At 35.9% G+C, this 25,654-nt stretch overlaps 1 protein-coding gene across 1 annotated transcript in view; it reads right to left on the bottom strand.

Annotated features, from left to right (window-relative positions):
* The window catches only part of FAM227B (family with sequence similarity 227 member B), a 203,824-nt gene that overhangs the window by 153,799 nt on the left and 24,371 nt on the right, over positions 1-25,654 (bottom strand). Inside the window, exons 9-11 of the mRNA XM_055539009.1 lie at positions 22,945-23,046; positions 18,515-18,641; positions 7,724-7,861 (exon numbers count right to left, since the gene is read on the bottom strand). Coding sequence (XP_055394984.1) covers positions 7,724-7,861; positions 18,515-18,641; positions 22,945-23,046 — 367 coding nt within the window. The remainder of the gene's footprint in view (positions 1-7,723; positions 7,862-18,514; positions 18,642-22,944; positions 23,047-25,654) is intronic.

Below are 25,654 nucleotides of genomic sequence, written 5' to 3'. Positions count from 1 at the left end.
AGCAGTATCTAGTTTTATAGGAAAATGTGCTTTGACACTTTTGATATTTAAATTGAAAAATAAACTCAGTATTTAAACAAAACATTTAATTTATATCAGTCTGACTCTCCCATAGATAAAAGCTATGAATTCTTGAGAGTGTTTAAAGAAAGGGCACTAACCACTGGCAGAGGATGAGATGCTTAGATAACATCACTGACTCAAAGGATATGAATCTGAGCAAACTCCAGGAGATAGTGAAGGACAGAGAAGCCGGGCATCCTGTAGTCTATGGGGTTGCAGAGTCAGACATGACTTAAGAACTGAACAACAACCACTTGAAGATACCAGGGAAAGACTAAAAGCAGACAGAAAAAGGAGGGGGAATTGAACTTCTAACATGGAGCCTGTAGGATTCTCATCAAGAAAAAAATGAGAGGACTGAAATCCATAGAATTAGAAATGAAAAAGGAGAAGTTACAACTGACATCACAGAAATACAAAGTATCATGAGACTACTACAAGCAACTATATGCCAATAAAATGGACAACCTAGAATTCTTGAAAGATACAATCTTCTAAGACTGAACCAGGAAGAAATAGAAAAGATGAATGGATCAATCACAAGTACTAAATTGAAACTGTGATTTTAAAATTTCCAACAAATAAAAGTCCAGGACCAGATAGGTTCACAGTCAAATTCTATCAAAGATTTCGAGAAGAGTTAACATCTATCCTTCTCAAACTATTCCCCAAAATTTCAGAGGATGGAACACTCCCAAGCTCATTCTATGAGGCCACCATCACTCTGATACCAAAACCAGACAAAGATGTTGCCAAAAAAGAAAATTACACGCCAACATCACTGATGAACACAGATGCAAAAATCCTCAACGAAATATGAGAAAACCCAATCCAACAACATATTAAAAGAAACATACACCATAATCAAGTGTGATTTACCCCAAGGATGCAAGGATTCTTCAACATACATATATCAGTGCGATACATCATGTTAACAAACTGAAGAATAAAAGCCATATGATCACCTCAATATATGCAGAAAAAGCTTTTGACAAAATTCAATACCTATTTATAATAAAAACTCTCCAGAAAATGGGCATAGAGGGAACATAACTCAACATAATAAAGGCCATGTATGGGAAACCTACAGCAAACATCATTCTCAGTGGTGGAAAACTGTAAGCATTTCCTCTTAGATTAGGAATAAGATAAGGATATCCACTCTCACCACTTTTACTCATTCTTCAAAAAGTAAACAATTGGAAAAAATATGTAAAACAATGATTTTCATGTGTTGGTCAACAGGCAACACTGGACAATAATCCCCGCCCCTCAGCCAAGAGAAGAAAACCTAAAGAAGGAACACTTGTCTATTTTTGTCTCTAAAAAAGAAATTTCAGGCCACAGTGCAAGTGGTGGGAATCCAAACAGAACTGATTTGAAAAATAAAATTTAGCATGCAGGTAGGTCAGGGAAAGCTAAAATTCACAGGTCAGCATAACATAGATGAGACAGAAGCGCATACAGAGCAATCTGGAGCCCTTTGGAAGGTTATCCTTAAATTTTTGCCTGAGGTTGGTTTTCAAAAAAAACACAGGAAGGAGCAGACAGAACAATGCCTGGGGCTCGGAGGAAGCTCATTGTTCCAGACAGCCAGATGGGAAATCTGCAATACACAGAGCATGGAGTAGAATACTAAAGAAGAGAACTGTCTCAGCAGGGGAAGCAAGTTAGGCTAAACAAAAGACTTCTCTGGTTCCACCTAATGAAGCTTAAAATAAAGCCTCAAATAGACCAAAATATTTCTAAGTATTAATAACTAGACTGCATCACAGAAGAAAAACACTCAAAAATATATAAAGGAATAAAATAAAAACTCACAAAACTACAAAGTTTACTTAAGAAGAAACTGATCATTTGATCACTGTATCTATTAGAGAAATTGAACTTTTTTATCTGACCAAAAAAATCTGACCACAGAGAACTTTCCAGACCCAGATGGCTTCATTGGGTGAATTCTACCAAATATGTAAAGAAGAATAAATACCAATTTTACACTAACTCTTAGAAAAGAGAAGAAGGGGAAACATTACACTTATTACTAAAATGTGATAGGATGGTACAGAAAAGAAAACAAAATTTTAGCAAACTGAATTCAGTAGTACATGAAAAGGTTAATACATAATTGCTAAATGGGATTTATCCCAGGAATGCAAGGTTGGCTTAACATTTGAAAAATCAATCAATATAGTTCATTATATCAAAAGACTAAAAAAGAAAAACAATATGTTCATCTCAACAAATGCTAAAAAGCATTTGTCAAAATTCTACATATATTTGTTATAAAAAGAACAAGAACAACAAAAACTTCTCAGCAAACTAGGAAGAAAACGAAACTACCCCAACCTGATAAGAGACATCTATAAAAATCTTCAGCAAAAATTTAACATTTTTCATATAAGATCAAGAATGAAGCAAGGATGTCCACTCTTACCACTTTTAGTCAACATCTTAAATATCTTAACCACAGGCAAGTAAAACACATTAAAGGCTTATAGATTGAAAAAAAATGCTCTTTATTCTCAGATGACATGAATGTCCATGAAGAAAATCTTAAGAAATCTAAGAAGACTACTAAAAATAATAAGAAAGTTTAGTAAGATCGCAGGATATAAAATATATCATATTTTCTATGTATTATCAATGAAAAATTAGGAACTGAAATAAAAAATACCATGTGCAATATTACTTGAGAGATGTGTGCAGCATCTACACAGAAAAAATACTGGAAAATATTGCTGAGGTAAATGAAATAAGTCCTAAATAGATGAAATATTCTATGTTCATGGAGTGGAAAATCAGTATTGTTAACATGTCAGTGCTTCTTGAGTTGATAGATTTAACCTAATTTCAATTAAAATTTCAGAGTATATAAATACTGATAAGTGGTTTAAAATTATACAGAAAAGACAAGACTCTGGATAACCAAAATAATTTTTTTAGAAGAGCAAAGGTGGAGAATTTATAGTACCTGACTCCAAGACATGTTATAAGACTACATTTATCAATGTAGTTTAGTATTGGCATCACCGAAACAAAAGTTAGAGTACAAGTGTGTACTTAGGCATAGGCCAATACAAGTGTTGTCAAAAGCTTTTTTGATAAAAGTTCCAAGGTAATTCAATGGGCAAAGATAATCTTTTCAACAAATGGTTCTAGAATAATATGCAAAGAAATGATCCTCAATGCTTACTTCACATAATTTTCAAAAATTATTGAAAATGAATTAGAGTCCTCAATGTAAGAGCTACAGTTATAATCTATAAAATTATATACTATAAAATTCCTAGAAGAAAATATGGGAGAAAATCTTGACTGAAATTAAGTTTCATAAAAAATTCTTGAATATGAAACAGAAAGTACAAACTATATTGGAAAAAATGATAAATTTGATTTCACCATACTATATAATTTTGTCTTTCAAAAGACACTATTATAAAATAAAAAGGGAACTACATATAATAAAAGAATATTTATAAAATATATATCTGTTAAAGAACATATCTAGAATATATAAAGAACTGTTAGAATTAAAAGAACACAAACAACCCAAATAAAAATAGCCAAAAGACTGAAATAAACACTTCAGCAAAGAAGACCTACAGATGGCAAATAAGCACATGAAAAGAAGCTCATCATAATTAGTTATTAGAGAAATCAAAATAAAACCTAACTAAGTACCAGTATCACAGAAGGCAATGGCAACCCACTCCAGTGTTCTTGCCTGGAGAATCCCAGGGACAGAGGAGCCTAGTGGGCTGCCGTCTATGGGGTCGCAGAGTCGGACATGACTGAAGCGACTTAGCAGCAGCAGCAGCAGCAGCAAATACCAGTATAACCCACAAGCATGGATAAAATTAAAAGATTATACAAAGTGTTAACAAGGAAGTAGAGTATTAATATAACTTGTATCCTGGTAGGAAGTAAAATTTTAGATAAATTTGGCTATTTCTTAAAATGCTGTAATGCACTTCCTATAGTACCCAGACTTCCACTACTAGATGTTTACAAAAGATAAATCAAATTCTATGTTTACACAAAGACTTGTAATGAATACTAACAGCAGCTTTACTTATAATAGCTTATAAGTAAGCTTACAATAACTTATTTTGGAAACAATGCAGATGTCTACCCACCTGTGAACAGATAAAGAAATTGTGGTATATCCTTACTATGGACTTAGCAAAATACAGGGTAACAAACTATTAATACATGCAACAAGATGAATGAATCTCAAAATAATTATGCAGAGTAGAAAATGCCAACAAAAGATAGCACATGTTCTATGATTTCATTTACATAAAATTGTAGAAAATGCAAACTAACCTGTACTGACAAAGCTCACAGGAGTAACTGCCTGGGGATTGAGAAGGAGGGAGGAATTACAAAAAAAGTCTAAGGAACTTTTGGGAATGGTGGATATGTTTCCTATCTTGAAAGTTGTGATAGTCTCATGAGTTTATATATATGTCAAATTGTCAAATTTTATATTCTAAATATGTGTGGTTTATTGTACATCAATTAGATCTCACTCAATAAAGGTGAAATAAACCATGTAGTTATTTGGAGCAAAAATCCTAACACTAGGTAACGTGAGGCCATTATTTATGTAGATCTTCTAATATATGTGACAACAATAGCACAAAGGACAAAGAGGAGTAGATACATGTAATTACCCTTCTCCAAGTTCCTGCACGTTAGTGAAATAGGATAGCATTAACTTTAAGTAGGATTTCAATAATTTAAGGATGTGCTTGAAATCATTAAGGCAATCACAAAAAATACAAGGAGGTAATATGCAAATAGCCAATAGAGGAATAAAAATGGAATACTAAAAATATTTGATTAACCAAATGAAGATAAAGAAGGGGAACTGAAGAACAAAAAAGAGGAACAAACAGGAACACAGTAAAACAAACCTAACAAGAGTTATGTTGAACTAACTCAATAGTTATGTTGAATGTAATGAAGTACTCACTCCAATTAAAAGGAAGAAATTTTAAGACTTAAAGAAACTCCAAGTTTCAACTATATCTCATTTATAAGAGGTACACTGTAAACATAAAACACAAAGAAACTGTAAGTAAAATGTTGGGAAAAGAGGCACTATGCAGACCACAAACATAAGCAAGCTGAAGTGGCTGTATTAATAACAGACAGAATAGCACTCAGTAGAATTATCAAGGATACAAAGAAACGTGATAATTAAAGGGAAAACATAATATATAAATGTATATGTACCAAATAACTTAAAAATGCATAAAGCAAAAATCAACAGAATTAAGGAGAGAAATAGATAATTCTACAATTGTAGTTGGAGATCTTAATATCACCTCTCAGAAATAAACAGAACAATTAAAACATAATAAACATACAGAACCAGAGTTAGCAAACTTCTTCTATGAAGGGCCAGATAATCCAATATTTTAGGCTTTGTGGGCTGCATATGACCTCTGTAGTATATTCTTTAATGTTTTGTTATTTTACAGCCCTTGAAAATCGAAAAATCATTCTTAGCTGATAGGATATATAAAAATAGTCCAGATAGTTTACTGAACCCTGATATAGAAGATCTAAAGTGCAAAGTGAAAGTGAAGTCGCTCAATTGTGTCCAAATCTTTGAGACCCCATGGACTGGAGCCCACCAGGCTCCTCCATCCATGGAATTTTTCAGGCAAGAGTACTGGAGTGGGTTGCCATTTCCTTCTCCAGAGGATCTTCCCCACCCAGGGATTGAACCCGGGTCTCCCACATTGCAAGCAGACACTTTTACCATCTGAGCCACGATAAACCACCTTCATCTAATTCAGACAAAATAATTGCAGAATATATATTCTTCTCATGTGCACATGGAATGTTTACCAAGACAGATCATGTACTGTAGAACAAATCTCAGTGCACTACAAAAGACTGTACAGATCACTATTTTTAAAAGTAGAAATCATTATTTTAAAAAGTAGATCAGATCACTATTTTTTAAAGCAGAAATCAGTAATTTTAAGATATCCAGGAAAACCCTAAATTTTTTAAAATTAAGTAATACACTTCTAAATAACCCATGGATCAAAATATAAATTATACTGGATATTAGAAAATATTCTGAATTAAATGACAATGAAAATATAACATCAAAATTTGCAGAAAGTAGCTGAAACAGTAATTGGGGAAATTTATAGCTTTAAATGCTTATATAAAAAAGGAGAATGATAAAACAAATAGAATAACTTCAAACAACAGGAAGATAAAGAATATATGGGAGTTCCTTACACTATTTTTACTGCTTTCCTATAAGTTAAAACTTGAAAAAATTAAAAGTCCCTTAATTTTTTATTTAGCCAGGTTATTTTTCACATGTAAGACTAAGAAGCAAAAAGAGATGTTTAAGATTGGGTCAAAATAGTAAATTATCTCTCTTTCTATACAAAATAACAAATATGTATGAAGTTCTATAAAAACAAGGGTAACATTAGCAAATAAGAAATTTCACATAACTACTAAAAGACAGAATGCTATCTATAGAGATAAGAGTGGCAAAAAATCAAAGCACTAATCAGAAAAGCAGTAATTAACCAATTAAACAATTTTAGAATAAAAACTAACTGAAGAGAGAGTTTTCAGAAGAGTAGGTTGAGGAGGTTAGTCCCTCCTTCCACCAGCCTGTATCAAGAAGGATAATGGAAAGGTATTTCCCTTTACACTAGGAGTTCTTAACTTTGCCTGCAAATTGAAGTCATCTGAGTACCTTTAAAAAATATACTGAGTCTGAGATTCTGTTTAGTTGGTCAGTAATGAGGCCTGAGCACCAGACCAGTGTTTAGTATTGAAATACAGTATAAATTAGAGAGACATGAGCTTGCCTTAAAGTGCTTATTAATATAGAGTAACTAAGAAGTTTGGTCTTATCTCAGAAATTTGGCAGGTACAAGAGAACACAAAAATATATCCATGTGAATTGGTATTTCAAGTAGTCTGTAAGTGGATTATCTAAAAAGTGAGCATTTGGAAACAAAATACTGGAATCCAACTATCTCCCTTTGTAACAAATAAACCACAAGTGGATTAAAGAATTGAATAAAAATGGAAATTTAAAAGTACTAGATAAAAGCAGGTAGATTGTGTTTTCATATTAGGTTAAGTAAGCCCTGATAAATATGCCCCAAAACTGACACTCTACAAAGGCATTATTTAAATTTACTGAATAAAACATTTTAAGCTTATCTATTGGTAAAATACATTATTAACCAGTTAGTAATACAGCCAAAAAGTAAGAGTATTTGTAGCATTCTTATACCTGAGAAGTTCCCTGAAATTAATATTAAAATCATAATAAGTATAAATGAGAAAAGGACTTAAGTACATGTAATTTTTATAATGAAAAACTAAAAACATAAAGCAGTATTCAAATTAATATAATACCCATCTATAGTGAAGTGAAAGTCGCTCAGTCGTGTCCGACTCTTTGCGATCCCATGGACTGTAGCCTACCAGGCTTCTCCCTCCATGGGATTCTCCAGGCAAGAGTACTGGAGTGGGTTGCCATTTCCTTCTCCACCCATCTATAAATTAAATGTTATTTTAAGACTCTCACCAGAAAGTAAGTCATTAAAAAATTCTGATAAATGAATAATTTCAGTAAGCAATATATAATAAATTTACTTACAAGCTGATATCTGTTCTTGATTTCTTGCAATCATGTCCTTTATAGATTTTGAAGGCATTTTCTTGCTACCATGAATGGTTGTTGTGGAGAGTTCTTTCAGTTTCCAGTGGGTCCAAAATCCTTTTTGAGGAGGTAAACCTGTTAATACAAAATGTATATTTAACCAAAGAAATTACTATTTTAAAAACATCTTCTGTTGAAGCCTTTTTTTGAGTATTATGCATTTAATTCTCACAACAGTCCTGTGAGAACTGCCAGTCTTAGATTTCAAATGAGGGAATCTCTACACAGAAATGTTAATGTCTTATCATATAAGACAGTGAATCAGAAAAGAGATAAACATGATATATACCCTTCTGACTCAAAAATACAAGCTAAGTTCATAAACAGACACAAGGGAAGATTAACATTGTGAAAACTTGAAAGGACCTAAATATCCAACAATAGTACATCCAAACAGTGGATCATGAAGTATCCATAAGAAGTTACCTTGTAAGTATTTATTAACATATAAAAGTAATCATAGTATTGTTTGTACGTGAAGGACAATTTTACCTTATACAGATGTGTGACTGTAGCTTAATTGTTAACATGATTGCCTCTGAGCAACAATCAATAGATGATTACATTAAAAATTTTTCCCTCTCTGTATCTATTATTTTCAAAATAATGTTTTTGACTAGACTATAACACTCTAAAAGTAATAAAAATAAATTCTATTTAAAAAAGTTCCACTTTTGTTCCAAAAGCTGTGTAGGGTTGAATAATTGATTTAACCACACAAAACATTTATATCCTCAGCAGTAAAAATGAGAACAATATAAATTCCTTAGTATACTTCATATGCTTATTCTGATGGTTAATTGAGTTTGTATATGTTAAAGCATTCAGTAACTGGGAAACATGAATATAAAAACAAACATAAAATATAATAAACATATTAACATACACTGACATACTCATAAAATATATCCAATATTTTCCCAGTAGTGAGCATTCAATGAGGATTATTTGTTGTATTTTGATATCAAATTGGAATTTTTGAAGTGTTTTTAAATTTGGTCATTGCTTATTTTATATTAGTTGCCACTAGATAAAATATTCAAAACAATTCATTTGAATGTTTCTCAATATTGTCTGTGTTTTAAAATATATGGCATATTAGTGGAAAATCTGGGGTATAGGAAGGTCAACAGATCGGGATATTTAAAAGATAGTTTTTTATTGAATGGGGGATCAATGTCAGAGTAGGAAGACATGGAGCTCACTTCTCACAAACACATCCAAAATATATCTACACATGGAAGACAACTTAAAAAAAAAAAAAAAAAAACCACAACTAATTGGAAACCAGCAGAATATCTTTTATAAAGCCAAAACTGCAAGAAAGATCTCCATGTAACGGGGCAGAATTACAGGGGGAGGGGAAGGCGTTAGGGTGGGACCAGCGCCCCTGGAAGGGTATGGACAGAAGGTCCACATATGTGCATCCTTGCCTCAGGGAGGCCCCCTTGTCTGCCGGGAAATCCACTGAGACAGATGGGAGAGCTGGAGAAGCCTAGACTCTACTTGTGAGGCGGATGTGTGTGTCGGATTGCTAACAATAAGAGCAGCGAGAGACTTCCACAGATGGCAGCCACCTCATCACACTTCCCAGTCCAAAGGGCAAATGCCCAGTTCCGCTCACTCCACACCACGGCCTGCCAGGGGATCAGGAGAAAGATGCAGTCTAGTTGCTAGAAGTGGGACTGCTGACTTACGCAGTAGCTCTAGTTTTCATTTTTGATGAACCTCCATACTGTTCCCCATAGTGGCTCTACCAATTTACATTCTGACCAACAACAAGGGTTCTCTTTTCTTCACATCCTCATAAATATTTGTTATTTGTAGTCACTTTGAAAATGGCCATTCTAACAGGTGTGAGGTGATATCTCATTGTAGTTTTGACTAGCATTTCCCTGGTGATTAGTGATGCTGAACATGCTTTCCTGTACTTGTTGGACATCAGTATGTCTTCTTTGGAAAAATGTCTTCAGTTCCTCTATTTTAAAAATCACATAGTTTTTTTTGTTTGTTTGTTTGCTATTGAATTGAGTTCCTTTTAGCTTTTGGGTATCAATCCCTTATAAGATATGATTTGCACACATATTTAATAAATTCCTTTTACATTTTGTTGATTTTTTTTTTACTGTGCAGAAGCTTTTTAGTTTGATGTAGTTTCACTTACTAATTTTTGCTTTTGTTGCTTGTGCTTTTGATATCATATCCAAAAAATTATTGCCAAGACATATAAGGAGCTTTTCCACTATGTTTTCTTCTTAAGAGTTTTATGGTTTCAGTTCTTTCCTCCATTTGAAGTTAATTTTTGTGAGTGATATAGAAAAAGCAAGGGAATTCCAGAAAAACATTTGCTTCATTGACTACACTAAAGCCTCTGACTGTGTGGATTACAAAAAACTGGAAAATTGTTAAAGAGATGCGAATACCAGACCACCTGACCTGCCTCCTGAGAAACCTGTATATAGGTTAAGAAGCAACAGTCAGAACCAGACAGGGAACAACAGATTGGTTCAAAATTGGGAAAGGAGTATGTCAAGGCTGTATTTTGTCACTCTGCTAATTTAACTTATATGCAGAGTACATCATGCAAAATGCCACGCTGGATGAATAGTAAGCTGGAATCAAGAATTGCTGGGAGAAATATCAACAGACTCATATATGCAGATGCTACCACTCTAATGGCAAAAAGCAAGGAAGAACTAAAGAGCCTGCTGATGAGAGTGAAAGAGGAAAGTGGAAAAGCTGGCTTAAAACTCAACATTCAAAAAACTAAGATCACGGCATCCAGTCCAATCACTTCATGGCAAATAAAAGGGGAAAAAGTATAAACAGTGACAGATTTTCTCTTCTTGGGCTCCAAAATCACTGCAGATGGTGACTTCAGCCATGAAATTAGAAGACACTTGCTCCTTGGAAGAAAAGCTACTACAAACCTAGGCAGCATATTAAAAAGCAGAGATGTCACTTTGTTGACTAAGGTTCATACAGTCAATGCTATGGTTTTTCCAGTAGTCATGTATGAATGTGAGAATCAGACAATAAAAGAGGCTGAGCACTGAAGAATTGATGCTTTCGAACTGTGGTGCTTGAGAAGATTTGTGGAGATCAAACTAGTCAATCCTAAGGAAAATCAACCCTGAATATTCATTGGAAGGACTGATGCTAAAGCTCCAATACTTTGGCCACCTGATGCAAAGAGCTGACTCAATGGAAAAGACCCTGATGCTGGAAAGGATTGAGGGCAGGAGGAGAAGCAGGTGACAGAGGATGAGATGGTTGGATGGTATCACTCAATGGATGTGAGTTTGAGCAGACTCTGGGAGATACTGAAGGACAGGGAAGCCTGGGTGCTGCAGTCCACATGGTTGCAAAGAGTCAGACACAACTTAGCAACTGGACAACAATAAGATAGGAGTCAAATTTCATTACTCTACATGTGGTGATTCAGCTTTCCCAACGCCATGTATGGAAGAGATTATCATACTCCTATTGAATATTCTTGGCTTCTTTGTCAAATATTAGTTGACTGTGTTTGTGAGGGTTTATTTCTGGGTTCTCAATTTTCTTCCATTGGTCTGTGTGGCCTTTTTTGTCTAATTTCCATGTTTCACTCAAATTACATATCTGATCATACATGTTATCCATCTTTTCCACTTGAGCATTTACCACATTAATCATAGGTAGTTGAAATTTTCTGTCTAATATTCTAATACCTATGCCTTATCTAAAACTGGTTCTGATTATTTATTTGTCTTTTGATAGGTAGTTCTGTTTCTGGGGTGAGTTTCATCTCCACTCCTTCACTAAGGGCAACTGGATTTTCTGCCCTTCCTCCCTGCAACCTCTCTCCCTCCTCCTGCTGTGACTTAAAGCTTGTTGTTGTTGTTAACACAAAGGAGATGGAAGAGAAGGGTCCAGGCAAGGCTTAATGCCTTTTTTGTAGTGGTTTCTCTTATATTCCCCCAGGCTTTCTCAAGACTGTCATACCATCCTCAATTGTTACTTATAAAATATCTGGAGAGAAACTTGTAATGTCAACTTTCTCCTTGTTTATGAAGCTCCTAAGTGTCCTATATGGTCACATTAGACCATACTCAGCTCTAAGTAATTCATTAGAAATTCTGGCTAAATTCTTCTTACTGCCTTTTTATGGCATCTAGCTGCATCTGTCCCACGTGAGCAAGTGCTGACATCTGGTCTTCCCTTGGAGGCACCTGTCTTTCTGTAGATTTTGGGTTGACTGCCTTGGAACCTCTGATGGGTTCAAGGAAAGTTTCAAATTTGCAGGTAGTTTAGTGTTTTCAGGTAGAAGAGTGGAAGTAATATTTTAGTTTTTTACATCCTAAGCAGAAGCCAGAAGTCAGAGCACAAACCTTCATCTTACTCATTGTAAAGCGCCACATAGGATAGCCATAGCTTGTGCTAAAACCTAGCCAATCATACAAAATCTTAGTGTGTCTCTATACTAGGCAGAAGTATCCTCCAGAGTCTTCTATATCTTAATGTTCCCAAATGGTGAATATGTTATATTACCTGGCAAAGAGGAATTAAGGAAGCAGACAGAATTAAGTTAATAACTGGCTAGCCTTAAAATATGGACAGTATGCTGGCTTGTCCTGGTGAGCCCAATGTACTTAGAAGAGTCATAGATATGGAAGAGGGAGGTAGAAGAGTCAGTATTAGAATGATGCAATATGAGAAAGATGACTAGTCATTGTGGGCTTTGATGATGAAAGGCTATGAGGCAAAGAATGGAAACAGCTTCTGAAAAGCTACAAAGAGATTTTCCCTAGAGCCTCTAGAATAACACAGCTCTCCCAACATCTTGGTTTTACCCTGCTGCTGCTGCTGCTAAGTCGCTTCAGTCGTGTCCGACTCTGTGCGACCCCAGAGACGGCAGCCCATCAGGCTTCCCCATCCCTGGGATTCTCCAGGCAAGAACACTGGAGTGGGTTGCCATTTCCTTCTCCAATGCATGAAAGTGAAAAGTGAAAGGGAAGTCGCCCAGTCGTGTCCGACCCTCTGCGACCCCATGGACTTCAGCCTTCCCGGCTCCTCCATCCATGGGATTTTCCAGGCAAGAGTACTGGAGTGGGGTGCCATTGCCTTCTCCATGGTTTTACCCTAATGAAACTCATTTGGACCTATGACTTTCAGAACTCTAGGATAATATACTTATTGCTTTAAACTAAGTAGTAATTTGCTGCATTAGTAATAGGAAACTAACACAAGCTCTGGTGCTTTTTTCTTATTGTATATGAGGATCTCCAGGCTTCCCATGTGGCTCAGGGGTAAAGAATCCACCTGCCAATACGTGTTCGATCCCTTGGTTGGGAAGGTCCCCTAGAGAAGGAAATGGCAACTGACTCCAGTATTCTTGCCTGGGAAATCCCATGGACAGAGAAGCCTGGTGGGGCTACAGTCCATGGTGTTGCAAAGAGTCGGACATGACTTAGCAACCAAACAACAACAAATAAGGAACTCTGGTAAAAAAAAAAAAAATTGTGAAAAACAAACCAAAATGAAAGCCAACTGACAATGTAAGCAATCAAACTGAATATAATGCAAAGAAACAAACAAAGCTATGACATCATCTTTTAAAAAAGGAATTTTTCACATATTAAGGAGGAGAAATTGAATTAAGTATTTTAGATCTATGATATAAATATTTCTCCAACAAAGAAATAAGAAAAATGTCTTTTTAAATTCCTTCAACAAGTGCTCTAGCCAAAACAAAATAATTAATCACAATTGAGAGATAAAATCATAGTAAAAGGTGAAAAGGTCATTTATGAGCATAACACTCAGAAAACATGTGAGTCTTGATAGATATGCAATGTGAGAAAAAGCACCGTGACAGAAATCTGTACAAACACATTCACGTCAGATAAATCAGAGGCTCCAGTGCACCCACCACTACTGCCTTTGTTTTCAACTTAAATTCTTATCCCTGCATAAAAATAAAAATGAACAATTATGTACAGGACAGTGAATCTTCGCAAGTTTAATACACGGCGTCCATGTTACCAGCCCTCAGAAACAAAATATTCAGCTTCTAACACCATGGATTAGTTTTGTCAGATTTTGAACTTTGTATCAAAGAACTCATACAGAATCTACCTTTCTGTGCCTGGTCCCTCAACCTTGTTTGTGTGATTTGTTTACTACTGTATATGATTGTAGTTCACTCATCCTCATTGCTGGCAGTATTTCACTATATGAATACTCCACAGTTTATCTAAATTTTATATTATTGTGGGCATTTGAACACTAGATTTTGATTATTTTATAAATAGCACTGCTATGAACATTTTGTACTTTTGGTATACAGAAATATGTAGATTTCTGGAGGTTAGGTACCTGAGAGTCCAAATTTAACATATGTTTAGCTTTAGTAGATATTGGTAGTTGTCCAGAATATTCATATAATTCCACCTGCATAGCTACCTTTTATCTTAAGAAAATGCAGGTTTGAATTTTTTTTAACTCTGAGATGAGTGTAGATTTACATGCACTTGCAACAAATAATACAGAGAGATCCCTGTGCCCTCTATTTAGTTTCCCACAATGGTAACACCTTGTAAAACTATAATACGATATCACAATCAGGATATAGACATTGAGGCTAAGGTACAGTTTCATCCCAAGGATTCCTTAAGCTTCCCATTTTAGCCACACCTACCCTTCACTTTAAACCATTTCTCTGCTTGATGTGAAGGAGAGGCAATAAATATCAATCCTTTCGCTATACAAATATTTTCTCCTAAGGTGAAACAACCCACAGAGAAGTACTGAAGCAAGTGTTCAACAGTGATAAATAGCCTATGTTGGAAGAATCAGTTCAGTTCAGTCACTCACTTGTGTCTGACTCGTTGTGACCGCATGGACTGCAGCACACCAGGCTTTCCTGTCCATCACCAACTCCCAGAGTTTACTCAAACTCATGTCCATCGAGTCAGTGATGCCATCCAACCATATCTGTCCCCTTCTCCTTCCACCTTCAATCTTTCCCAGCATCAAGGTCTTTTCCAATGAGTCAGTTCTTCACATCAGGTGGTCAAAGTATTGGAGTTTCAGCTTCAACATCAGTCCTTCCAATGAATATTCAGGACTAATTTCCTTTAGGATGGACTGGTTGGATCTCCTTGCAGTCCAAGGGACTCTCCAGAGTCTTCTCCAACACCACAGTTCAAAAGCATCAATTCTTTGGCACTCAGCTTTCTTTATAGTCCAACCTTAACATCCATACATGACTACTGGAAAAACCATAGCTTTGACTAGATGGACCTCTGTTGGCAAAGTAATGTCTCTGCTTTTTAACATGTTGTTTAGGTTGGTCTTTGCTGGTGGCTCAGGTGGTAAAAGTGTCTGCCTACAATGTGGGAGACCAGGGTTTGATCCCTGCGTCAGAAAAGGTCCCCTGGAGAAGGAAATGGCAACTCACTACAGTACTCTTGCCCGGAAAATCCCATGGACAGAAGAGCTTGGTAGGCTACAGTCCATGGGGTCGCAAAGAGTCAGATACGACTGAGTGACTTCACTTTCTTTCTTTCCTTTCTTTCTAGGTTGGTCATAACTTTTCTTGCAAGGAGCAAATGTCTTTTAATTTAATGGCTGCAGTCACTATCTGCAGTGATTTTGGAGCCCCCCCAAGATAAAGTCTGTCACTGTTTCCATTGTTTCCCCATCTATTTGCCATGAAGTGATGGGACCAGATACCATGATCCTAGTTTTCTGGATGTTGAGTTTTAAGCCAACTTTTTCAAAGAATATGCATTTGCAAACAAATGTATTCGGGCTAGAAGTGAGAAAACTATCTATTCTGATATTTAAATCAGATAAGGGATCTATATTTAGTGTTCTTGCCTTAAACTCAGGCAGTTCAAAGCAGAATGCTTTGAAGACCAATAGGGACAGGCTAAAGTAGACATCCCCACTGGATTTACCTTATAAATCTCCTAACTCGTTGCTATTGCTCATCTCAGCATATTACATACATTCATGCTTGAATACATCACAGAAACTAGTTAAAAGCATAACAGTTGCAAAAGAAGTATGAAAACTATATTTGCAGATGATATGATAAATGACTTGAAAACCCTAGAATGAATGATAAAGCTCAAACAAAAGGATTAAGTAAGGAAGTGACTCATAATATTTACATACAGAAATCAATATGAATTTGGGGTGGGAACACAATGTAGTCTATAACAGGTCTGGAGGAAATCTGTTCTGTTCTTCACTTTTTCTCTTATGGTATTTTTTTTTTTTTTGTCTGAATGCTGTGCTCATTCTCTTTTTATTTCTTATATTTGAATTAGTTGGATTTTTCTCTGTAATTAGGAGACTCCTGTCTTGTGTATTTTGATGGAGGGGGCTGGTGCTCCAGGTTATTTTCTAGAATTTACCTCCCACAGACTCCTTCCTTAAAACATGAAACATTTTCTTATAGAAATGGTTTGGTTACTAAGAATTGACATAAAACAATTATAAAAGAGTAGTCAAAATTTGGACAGAAAGTTTTATGAGAAGAACTAGACTTCAGTCACTTTTTCAGTACTTGAGAACAGTCAATAACTTCTGGTAGTCCATAATGGTATAGTAGTCTTTGGAAAAAATATTGGAGAGATTTTTCTCTCCAATACCATAGTTTTAAACCTAAGTGCCTAAATCTCTAGCTAAGTACTCCAGGATGGACTTTTACTTCCCTTCAGTGTTTTGAGTTCTGCCACTCCTACTTATAATATAGTTTTAAGGGACTTAATTTCAGTCATACCTGAATGGTCTAGTGGTTTTCCCTACTTTCTTCAATTTAAGTCTGAATTTGGCAAGAAGGAGTTCATGATCTGAGCCACAGTCAGCTCCTGGTCTTGTTTTTGCTGACTGTATAGAGCTTTTCCATCTTGGAAAACTCAGCAGTGGCCACAGGACTGGAAAAGGTCAGTTTTCATTCCAATCCCAAAGAAAGCCAATGCCAAAGAATGCTCAAACTACCGCACAATTGTACTCGTCTCACATACTAGAAAGTACTGCTCAAAATTCTCCAAGCCAGGCTTCAGCAATACGTGAACCATGAACTTCCAGATGTTCAAGCTGGATTTAGAAAAGGCAGAGGAACTAGAGATCAAATTGCCAACATCTGCTGGATCATCTAAAGAGCAAGAGAGTTCCAGAAAAAATCTACTTCTGCTTCATTGGCTATGCCAAAGGCTCTGACTGTGTGGATCACAATAAACTAGAAAATTCTTAAAGAGATGGGAAAACCAGACCACCTGACCTGCCTCCTGAGAAATCTGTATGCAGGTCAGAAAGCAACAGTTAGAACTGGACATGAAACAACAGACTGGTTCCAAATAGGGAAAGGAGTATGTCAAGGCTGTATACTGTCACCCTGCTTATTTAACTTATATGCAGAGTACATCATGAGAAACGCTGGGCTGGAGGAAGCACAAGCTGGAATCAAGATTGCTGGGAGAAATATCAATAACCTCAGATATGCAGATGACACCACCCTTATGGCAGAAAGCGAAGAACTAAAGAGCCTCCTGATGAAAGTGAAAGAGGAGAGTGAAAAAGTTGGCTTAAAACTCAACATTCAGAAAAGTAAGATCATGGCATACGGTCCCATCACTTCACGGGAAACAGATGGGGAAACACTGGAAACAGTGACAGACTTTATTTTTGGGCTCCAAAATCACTGCAGATGGTGACTGCAGACATGAAATTAAAAGATGCTTGCTCCTTGGAAGAAAAGTTATGACCAACCTAGGCAGCTTATTAAAAAGTAGAGACATTACTTGTCCAACAAAGGTCTGTCTAGTCAAAGCTATGGTTTTTCCAGTGGTCATGTATGGATGTGAGAGTTGGACTGTGAAGAAAGCTGAGCACCAAAGAATTGATGCTTTTGAACTGTGGTGTTGGAGAAGACTCTTGAGAGTCCCTTGGACTGCAAGGAGATCCAACCAGTCCATCCTAAAGGAAATCAGTCCTGAATGTTCATTGGAAGGACTGATATTGAAGCTGAAACTCCAATACTTTGGCCACCTGATGTGAAGAACTGACTCATTGGAAAAGACCCTGATGCTGGGAAAGATTGGAGGTGGGAAGACAAGGGGACAATAGAGGATGAGATGGTTAGATGGCATCACTGACTCAATGGACATTAGTTTGAGTAAACTCTAGAAGTTGGTGATGGACAGGGAAGCCTGGTGTGCTGCAGTCTATGGGGTCTCAAAGAGTCGGATACGACTGACTAAACTGAACTCCTACCTACATACACACACACACACACACACACACACACACACACATCATGATTCAAACATTTTTTTCCCCTTGATTAATGATGGTATGTTATATAAATAATTCAGTTAGCTCTAGAATTTACCCAGTATTATCTGCTATAAAAATGCCGGCAGTGTTCTAAAAAAAGCAGCTTGAAATACTTCTCTTACAAATATAAAATATATATCATACAGTTTTCTTTCTGTGGCAGTTTTGGTTTCTACAAGAATTCCACTGCCTATAAAATTATTTGCCTTCTAAAGTTAATGAGTGATTAATTTTATTATAACAGAATTTTCAGAATAAAATCATCATGCTTTTGAAACATAGACATCAATATTCTGTTTTGTAAGACAAAGAACTACAAAATTTTTGACTAAACAAAACACTGCAATTCAAAAGTTTTAGATACCAAAGTAATGATCAAAACTTAAATAACATTCATACCTGACAACCAAAGAAAAATATTATTCCCGAGATCTTCTTTAAATTCATCATTAAAGAGATTACTGGATTCTGGAAATGCTTCCTGGAATGTTGCATAGATAGCTTGTGCCAAACAATCAGGATACACCTACCAAAACAGAGCCATATTAAAATAATTTCATATTTCATGTAACATTATCTCAAATACCAAAGAAGTTATTGAGTTTGTGAAATATACATGTCCCTTTTTCTCCTTATAACTTGTTTTTGGCCTTTTTTGCCTCTTTGTACTTCCAACAACTGACGAATATGAACAAAGAAGAGTTGAAAATAAAGTCATATCAGTTTAGCTATTTGTTAGCATTTAGGGGAAAAAATTTAATTTGGATAAAGGATGAAGTTAACAGTTAAGGTTTAATGGTTCTACACTTATTTAATTTTACCTTGTTATTGATATCCTCTTTCAGAAAAAGTATACCCTCTTTCCAGTCATTATAATACAAAGTATATATACATTTAATTGAAATATATTTGACATGTAATACTGCGTAAGTTTAAGGTATACAACATGTTGATATATTTGTACTTTGCAATATGATTACCACCACAGCATCAGCTAATACCTCTATTACATTACACAGTTATCATTTTGGGTGTGTGTGGTGAGAAATAAAAGCATGTTTTTAAATAATTTAAAGCCCATTTAGGTGAGTTAATGTAGCATAACCCCAATTGTTATTGAGGTTATACTACATTGTTTGCTCCTTGGAATAAAAGCTTTCTTCTTGGAAGAAAAGCTATGACCAACCTAGACAGCATATTAAAAAGCTGAGACATTACTTTGCCAACAAAGGTCTATTTAGTCAGAGCTATGGTTTTTCCAGCAGTCATGTATGGATGTGAGAGTTGGGCTTTAAAGAAAGCTGCTGCTACTGGACTCAGTCGTGTCCAACTCTGTGCAACCCCATAGATGGCAGCCCACCAGGCTCCCCTGTCCCTGGGATTCTCCAGACAAGAATACTGGAGTGGGTTGCCATTTCCTTCTCCAATGCATGAAGGTGAAAAGTGAAAGTGAAGTAGCTCAGTCCTGTCCGACTCTGAGCGACCCCATGGACTGCAGCCTACTGGGCTCCTCTGTCCACGGGATTTTCCAGGCAAGAGTACTGGAGTGGGGTGCCATCGCCTTCTCCGAAAGAAAGCTGAGCACCAAAGAATTGATGCTTTTGAACTGTGGTGTTGGAGAAAACTCATGAGAGTCCCCTGGACTTCAAGGGGATCAAGCCAGTCAATCCTAAAGGAAATCAGTCCTGAATATTCATTGATGCTGAAGCTGCAACTCCAATATTTTGGCCACCTGATGTGAAAAACTGACTCATTGGAAAAGACCCTGATGCCGGGAAAGATTGAAGGTGGAAGGAGAAGGGGACGACAGAGGATGAGATGGTTGGATGGCATCACCGACTTGATGGATAAGAGTTTGAGCAAGCTCCAGGAGTTGGTCATGGACAAGGACGCCTGGCATGCTGCAGTCCATGGGGTCACAAAGAGTTGGACATGACTGAGTGACTCAACTGAACTGAACCCCAATTGTAAAGCCATGAGTGAATATCAACTAATATACAGTACTACCAGTATTCTATTAGACTTAAAGTCACTTGACTACTAAGTTTCTCTCGGGGAGTAACTACACACAGGAAGATACCAGATTTTTATGTTAAAGATTTAAAATATTCTATTTACTATTTTGGAAGGCTGGCAGACACCAGAAACTGGAAGATGCAAGAGATGATTTCTCCCTTTGGGTTTCTTAAAGAAATTAGCTGTGTTGATACTTTGATTTTAATCCCATAAGACTCATTTTGGACTTCTGATCTACATAACTGTAAAACAATGAATTTCTATTTCTTTAAGCCTCTAACTTCATGATGGTTTTTACACCAGCAATAGGAAACTAATATAGTCACCTACCTCAGCAGTGCTCAAATCTGCTGGTAAGTGATGGTATTCTTTAAAGAATTTCATTAGTTTTTTGGGGTAGGGAAAAAGAGGCAGGCAAGAATGCTTTAAAAACACTGATATATTTAATTTTATTGAATCAGCCATGGACATTTTAAAATGCTACTGGAAAGAGTCACATAATTGTGGTATATAAAATTATGCTAGTAATTAAAAAAATGAACTAGGTAAGGGGAACTTTTACATTTTGTTTTCTGTGTATATCTCAGCTTTAGGAGATTCGTGGGAAAAGAGATAAAGTGTCAGATAGTGTTGGGAAATTTTCTGAGGGAATATCATTGTATGACATTGGAAGAAATGAAATAAAAACCATATGTTCAGATTCAATTAATTTATACTGAATAGTGAGACCTGAAGATAATTTTTTGATTCTTAAATATTAATAGCTTTTCTCAGATGAGCCAATTAGTATCAAAACTCCCAATTATTTGAATGAGTTAAAATAGAAATTAGTCAATGAGAGATGAAGCTCCACTTCTACTTATACAGCTGAGGAGGTAATAGATATGTAGGGAGGTGGTCTGATAGACCACAGGGGGAAGGGTCCAATCACTAAGGTGTACATGTTATTTTTTCTCAGGTGAGGCTTTGAATCTTAGAAGTATTGAAATAACTTGGAAGTATTGAAATAACTTCTAATTTCTCCTTGGAAAATGCCACTGAAAATAGGGACTTCAGAAAAAATCAAGTTGTGATTTGAGAAGGATATAAAGACAACATCTTGATATCAAAAGGCACATCAGCCCAAGGAGAACATTCGGACAATAAACGTTAAGACTAGAAATTACAGAATGAGGGATATGTAACTGTGCCACTGCTTGTTTGTTCACATTAAATAGGCTTTTATAGAAAACTATAAAACACTGGTGAAAGAAATCAAAGAGGACACTAACAGATGGAGAAATATACCATGTTCATGGATTGGAAGAATCAATGTAGTGAAAATGAGTATATTACCCAAAGCAATCTATAGATTCAATGCAATCCCTATCAAGCTACCAACAGCATTCTTCACAGAGCTAGAACAAATAATTTCACAATTTGTATGGAAAAACAAAAAACCTCGAATAGCCAAAGCGATCTTGAGAAAGAAGAATGGAACTGGAGGAATCAACCTACCTGACTTCAGGCTCTACTACAAAGCCACAGTTATCAAGACAGTATGGTACTGGCACAAAGACAGAAATATAGATCAATGGAACAAAATAGAAAGCCCAGAGATAAACCCACGCACATATGGACACCTTATCTTCGACAAAGGAGGCAAGAATATACAATGGATTAAAGACAATCTCTTTAACAAGTGGTGCTGGGAACTCTGGTCAACCACTTGTAAAAGAAAAATTCTTTTCTTAAGGCTTGTGTTAAAGCATGCTTGACTTTATCAAACCACGTATTAGATAGACAAGACCCACCACAAAAGGACAGACTAGGTGAAGGATTATAGATAGGAGAAATCCAGCCAGTTTTGTCATCTCTAGGCAATTTAATGACCAAAAATCCTAACCACTAATATTTTTCCTGTAAATAAGAAAAATAAATTTATATTAGCAGAGAAAATCCTAGTCTATCTTTTGGAATATCAGTGTTCTACAAGGCAAGTTATGAATCATGGGTCAACCTCTTCATCTGATGGATAACAGGCTATGGCACTGAAGAGACTGAATATCTGCAAGATCACCTGTGTAGTTAGTAGCAGACTCCTTATTCCCAGCCCACTGCTGGCTTCCTTCTATAATACTGTATGTACATTTTTGTAAGCTAGATCAAGATTGAGTATAAATATTTGGCAATTTTATGTTTTCTTGATAGACATTTATTTTATTTTAGGCTTTATCCATAAAAACATTTACTGACTTGAAAATACTCATATATTTCTGATTTTACAGATGTCAGTTCAACAAAGTATTTGAATGTGTCTTCTGCTTTGAAATGCTAGATGTTTACATTTCAAAATACTCAATGAAATTCCATGCATCTTCATTTCACATTACTCAAGAACATAAATGATTTTAACCAAATTATTTTAACATAGTAAAACAATATTTGATTCATAAATTTGTTCATTGTTCTTTACTGTTCACAGGTGCTTAGTGTTGTACTTATGCATAACACAAGAGGTTAAGTCCTCTTAGACCAAAATATACTTTATAAAGTAAAAGGAAAATAATTTTGTAGATTGAAAAATCAAGAATATGCTTAGGATAAGTCAATATTTTTCAGTATGCAAACAAATGGATTCTGTAAGGCTTTCAGTAGAATACAATTTTCTGGGCTGGGGGCATAACTTAAAATATTAGCTTTTTTACTCTACTTGAGGCAATTTTGCTTTCAAAGTAACAAAATACATTCTCTTATGTATTTAAAGAAAATAACTTTTTATAGTTCACTTGCTATAAATATAATTTGTATAACCACTTAACTTCTGTATTTACCTGAAAGAATGTATCCTTTCGGCTTAGAGGTATGCTCATGAAAAGTGACACATAACTTTCTGAAATTCTATCAAACAAGCAAGCTTGATTTTCTCTGTCAGGCTAAAAAAATAAAACAGGTATGGAATTAAAACAATTGATATTACAATTTAAAATTAGAATTTGTTTACATAATGTCAGTAATTCTATCTATTCTCAAACGGCAGATCAGATGCTATAATGGAATGAGCATGGGTTTTTGGCATCATGCAGACCTGAATTTAAATGCTGGTTCCATTATTCATTAGCTGCACTATCCTGGGCAAATCCTAGTCTCCTTGTTTGCAAATGTAGGTAATATATACAGGCCTTAAAGTAGTATCTTAAAATTCAATTGGGACAAGGATCGCATTTTGTTTGACTTTGTATTTAAAGCCCTCAGCACAGTGCCTGGCACACAGAAAGCAAACCAATGTCTGATGAATTAATGAAGGTTCTTAAATAGTGGTTGGCATGTACAAGGCTGTCAATGACATAGTTGCCTTCTATTATTCTATAGCCATTTCAAATCTTTCATAATAAGTAACTCAGTATAAAATTAAAGCAATTACTGGAATGAGACAGCCATAGCCAGAACTAGTAAAATAGTGACATGAAAGACTAAAAACAAAGTAGAATGTCATCAGTTCAGTTCAGTTCAGTCGCTCAGTCGTGTCTGACTCTTTGCGACCCCATGAATCGCAGGCCTCCCTGTCCATTGCCAACTCTTGGAGTTTACTCAAACTCATATCCATCGAGTTGGTGATGCCATCCAGCCATCTCATCCTCTGTCGTCCCCTTCTCTTCCTGCCCCCAATCCCTCCCAGCATCAGAGTCTTTTCCAATGAGTCAACCCTTCGCATGAGGTGGCCAAAGTACTGGAGTTTCAGCTTTGGCATCATTCCTTCCAAAGAAATCCCAGGGCTGATCTCCTTCAGAATGGACTGGTTGGATCTCTTTGCAGTCCAAGGGACTCTCAAGAGTCTTCTCCAACACCACAGTTCAAAAGCATCAATACTTCAGCGCTCAGCATTCTTCACAGTCCAACTCTCACATCCATACATGACCACAGGAAAAACCATAGCCTTGACCAGACAGAACTTTGCTGGCAAAGTAATGTCTCTGCTGTTGAATATGCTATTTAGGTTGGTCATAACTTTCCTTCCAAGGAGTAAGCGTCTTTTAATTTCATGGCTGCAGTCACCATCTGCAGTGATTTTGGAGCCCCAAAAAATAAAGTCTGACACTGTTTCCACTGTTTCCCCATCTATTTCCCATGAAATGATGGGACCAGATGCCATGATCTTCGTTTTCTGAATGTTGAGCTTTAAGCCAACTTTTTCACTCTCCTCTTTCACTTTCATCAAGAGGCTCTTTAGTTCTTCACTTTCTGCCATAAAGGTGGTGTCATCTGCATATTGCCTGCATAGTGATATTTCTCCCAGCAATCTTGATTCCAGGTTGTGCTTCTTCCAGCCCAGCGTTTCTCATGATGCACTCTGCATGTAAGTTATAAGAAGGAAGAAATCTATAGATAATAATACTGTTAACATTATAGTAAAGTCTTAAGGTAGCACCTTGAATTCTTGCTCTATTAAGCAATGAAGAGATGAATTAAGAGTCCAAATTCATTTATGATATCAACAGTAGAAGCACAAGCTGGCATTAATAGGTTTTGGTAATAAACACCAAAAATGATTAAATTCAGTGGTAATTTTCTATCAAATTAGCAAGCCATATGACCTGGGATTCATAAATGTATAGTATCTTAGAATTAAAATGGAAGTTAGATATCACCTAGGTTAAACTTCTCTAATTTAGTGATTATACTACTGTCCAGAAAGCTTAAGTGAATTATTTAAGGTCATACACAGTTAAGTATGACTGATGCTGATGCTCAAATACTTTGGCCACCTGATGCGAAGAATTGACTCATTGGAAAAGACCCTGATGCTGGGAAAGATTGAAGGCAAGAGGAGAAGAGGACAACAGAGGATGAGATGGCTGGATGGCATCCCTGACTTGATGGACATGAGTTGAGTAAACTCCGGGAGCTGGTGATGGATAGGGAAGCCTGGCGTGCTGCAGTCCATTGGGTTGCAAAAAGTTGGACACGATTGAGCGACTGAACTGATACACAGTTAAGTAACTGAAAGCCAGACTAGAATCCAGGTCTCCTAACTCCCAATATAGCTCTCATGACTCTGTAATAAGTTTATGGATGGAGATAGTAATAGAAACAATGATAATGTTAATAGCTAAAAATTCTGGATCATTTACATAATGGCAAGTGGTTCTAAGATTTAGGGTTGTATGAGAATTAAATGAAATTATATATAAAGTTGGCATGTTTCAGCTACACAACCTACAATCATGTATGAAGAAATATCTAGACAAAGTTTCAAAACATGTCTTTGACTAATACAATTCAGTGTAATGTACACATCAAATATACTTTCACAGGAGACTGAGTAGCAAAATAGTATGGTAAATTTTTATACATGTTTTTTATGCTTGAAAAGAAAAGTTATCCTACAGCTGATGGGCATTCAAGTTACTGATGTGCTCATTAGATCTAGCTATTTAACATATGTTAAATCATTCTTGCATTCCAGGAATAAAGCTCATTGGTCAGGCTGTATAACCCTTTTAATATACTGCTGAATTTAGTTTCCTAGTATTTTGTTGAAGG

This window comes from Bubalus kerabau, chromosome 10 (assembly GCF_029407905.1).
Source record: "Bubalus kerabau isolate K-KA32 ecotype Philippines breed swamp buffalo chromosome 10, PCC_UOA_SB_1v2, whole genome shotgun sequence".
NCBI classification, from domain to species: Eukaryota; Metazoa; Chordata; class Mammalia; order Artiodactyla; family Bovidae; genus Bubalus; species Bubalus kerabau.
The sequence above is the reverse complement of the archived record's forward strand: the minus strand, read 5'-3'. Positions and strand labels throughout refer to the sequence as shown.